This window comes from Symsagittifera roscoffensis, chromosome 7, assembly GCF_963678635.1.
Source record: "Symsagittifera roscoffensis chromosome 7, txSymRosc1.1, whole genome shotgun sequence".
Classification (NCBI taxonomy): Eukaryota; Metazoa; Xenacoelomorpha; order Acoela; family Convolutidae; genus Symsagittifera; species Symsagittifera roscoffensis.
Genome location: NC_087068.1, coordinates 52,907,303 through 52,910,424, shown reverse-complemented (window position 1 = coordinate 52,910,424; position 3,122 = coordinate 52,907,303). Strand labels below are relative to the sequence as shown.

The window sequence follows — 3,122 nt, the reverse complement described above, 5'->3', positions numbered from 1 at the left end:
ATCAGAATCGGAAAAAACCTTCCCTGAGCTATTCCATCTGACTTGTTTTTATCAAAACGAGTGAGAGATCTCTTTGAGAGCGTGTAGTCATGGTTTCATCTTGTTTTTGTTATAAAAACAAATTTGAATTAAAATCACGAATTTGGTTCACCAGAAATCATCGCTGCTGAATATGCAGCTATGTATGATTGCATAGGTGTTACTTCTAAATTTCAAAGTTTGACCCTTGAGTCGAGAATCAATTAACTGAGAGCCCAGAAACTGTCTGGATGATTGGCTTGTTCGTTGTAATGTGAAATCAGGTGTAATTATTACCGAAGTAAAGTGACTCAAATCTACAGTGCATTGGGGGTACCATCTCGAAGAGGAGTCTTGATACAGAAACATGTAATAATAGGCCATCAAATTGATAACTAAGCAATGGTCATTCTGCAATAATCTTATTTCGTAGTCCACCGACATATTAATTAGTTATAAATATTAGTTATAAAATATTACATGGTGACCATGGCTGATCAATTAATACATGGTGACCAGTATGATTTATACCCATGGTCATCCATATATGACAAAACCCCTCCACCCACCCCGCCCTCCCCGTCATAGAGCACTATAAGCATACTACTTAGCATAGACATGATATTGAAACTAGGATGTGCCTGTCAAGTTAGTTCTGAAGTGTGGTAAGCGTTCGACTTGCTAGTAGATACCAAAATTGTTTGGAACTATGCAACCGATTGACCAGTGGAGCTGGAGTAATCAATATTTCTTCGCAAATAACTAATTGACAAATATTACAATCGATGGGCATTTCTTGATAGACTTACCGTGATCGTCGAATACTTTTTGGCGTATTTGGAAACTCTGAAGTGTTATTGCTACCTTGACTGTTTGTTATAAAAGCAAAAACTGTTTGCGTGGTGTTGTTCTGAAGTTGAATTTAGCTAAAATTGGCAAATAACTGCCGATATTGTTCAACGTTGCTTAAAAATGGGCGAAAATACGTTTATAGAGCCTAACTTTCAAATCGAGCTCTCCATTTTGTTTTTGGGCGAAACTACCTGCGGGAAGTCGTCGCTGATTCGGGCGTTTTTGGGGGAGAGTTTTATGTTTAAATTGTCCCCCAGCGCCGGAGTGGATACCAGACATCGAATTATCAAACTAGCAGAAGACAGTCTAGTTGTCAAGATGAAGTTCCTGGATGCGGGTTGCCGGACCACTTTCGAGACGGTTGTTAACTCCTATTACCGAGAGGCTGACTGTTACGTAATTGTGTTCGACTTGCAAAAACGAGACACGTTCGAAAAAGTGCAAAATTGGCTTGACTCAATCGTCGACAAAGGTCAGCGATGACTACTTTCAAGATGTATATTTTATCATTTTTCAATTATTAGGCTAGGAAAACACAACAAAACTGTGGAAACCGATTCTAAAAGCTGAGTTGAACTAGTAAGCGAATTGATAGCCGAGTTTTGATTACGAAAATTTTGGATTTTTCATTGAAAACCAAACCAATTTTTGTAGGAATATTTTGTGACATTTCAAAATTCATTTGAATTTGGCAATGGGTAATTTTTTAAAAATCAGCGCTTGGTGCGCCAATTGAATTTCTGGTTTCCGAGAAAGAGTGCGCGGTTCGGGAAAATATTCCGTAATATGCTATCGGCTAAATTAAAAAAAATGTGAATACTGTACAGGTAATTAAAAACAACAACCAATATCAGGCGTTTTGGTCCTTTTTTCTCGTACTTTTTGATGTATAAAACTCTTTGATGTTAAGTTCGACTTAGCTTACGTCTTAGAAAAACACAAACTATATATTAACATGGCTAGCATAAAAACTCAATTGATCAGCTTTTGAAGAAATCTTAGTGATGTTTTCAAAGCATTACGGATTCCATTCAAGACGCGTTCCTTATTTCGGTTGTTTGGTGAACTTTTTTCTTGAATATTAATGTGTGAATCATAATAAGTATAATAATAACAGCAATAGTGATATAATGCTTTTTAAAAGCAAGTTATTTTGGTTGATTTTCCTTTATAAATTAAGTCGTAAAGGGAATCTGCTTTAGTTCGCATTATATTGAACTATATTTCAATGGCCTCTCAACCAAAGAAACCTACCTTATAGAACTGAGGATCTCAGATGTTTTTTTTATCGATGGCAAAAAAAGTAGTGGTAAATGAATGTTCTGATGGCGAAAAAATGCATTAAGTTGTTCAATTGTAACTATTACGAAAAAAAAACATGGTTGCATGATGGAAGCTTTTAGAGTAGTCATTGTTTCAAAAGGCGGTGACATGAGCCGAAAACTTTTTGTCATAATCGGAAACAAAATGGACCTCAAAAGCCGAGTTCCTCTCTCGGAAATCGAAAAATTCTGCGACGACAGTGCACAGAAACCACTGATGTTTTTGACGTCGTGCAAGAGCGGAGAAAATGTTGAGGACGCTTTTCATGACATCGCCGAGGAGTGTATTCGGAGAGGCCTTGGCCGAGACGCGAACAACGTTCGGAAAAGTACATTGGATATTAGGTCAGAGCCAGACCCGAATCAGAAAGTGACCTTGAACAGTTCTTCCGGTGGCTGTGGATGCTGAACACAATCTAAACGATTACGAGCGTTTACAAAAACTAAATTAGAAATATATTTACTGCAACTGATTTTTTTTTAGTTTCTCAAAAAAAAATGTTCAATGCCTAATTGACGTTTTTGAACTGTCAATGAAAGAAGTGAACACACTTATTTCGTTATTGTTGTGCTTTTTTCAGGAAAAAGACTTAATAATTGTTCATGTTCAAATTTGGTTTGTGCGGTTTGGTTTTTACTTTTATTTATTTTTAAGTTCAATTAAAATTCATAGCTACGGAAAACTTAAGTGATGCTCTCGAAAAACTCTCGAAAAAGGCGAAGAACTTTAGTTTCGAAGGTGCAGTAAGTTTTTTGAAATTGGGTTTGCTTGATCTAAAAGTGTCAATCGTATTTCGTATTAGATTCTTCAACTTCCAAGAACTTTAAGGACATCTATGATTTTGTTCTTAAAATAATCAGTCGTTTTTTCGGCTGTTTTTTCAGTTCATTGAAACTTTCCCAGCTGCCTGTTGGCTTCGCTCAAAGCTC

At 36.5% G+C, this 3,122-nt stretch overlaps 1 protein-coding gene across 1 annotated transcript; it reads left to right on the top strand.

Annotated features, from left to right (window-relative positions):
* Positions 1–708: 708 nt before the first annotated feature.
* LOC134851564 (ras-related protein ORAB-1-like) lies at positions 709–2,841 on the top strand. The gene is made up of 2 exons (XM_063867705.1): positions 709–1,342; positions 2,294–2,841. Exons 1-2 carry the CDS (start codon positions 991–993, stop codon positions 2,599–2,601), a joined length of 660 nt encoding a protein of 219 aa, XP_063723775.1. The 5' UTR covers positions 709–990; the 3' UTR covers positions 2,602–2,841.
* Positions 2,842–3,122: the final 281 nt, after the last annotated feature.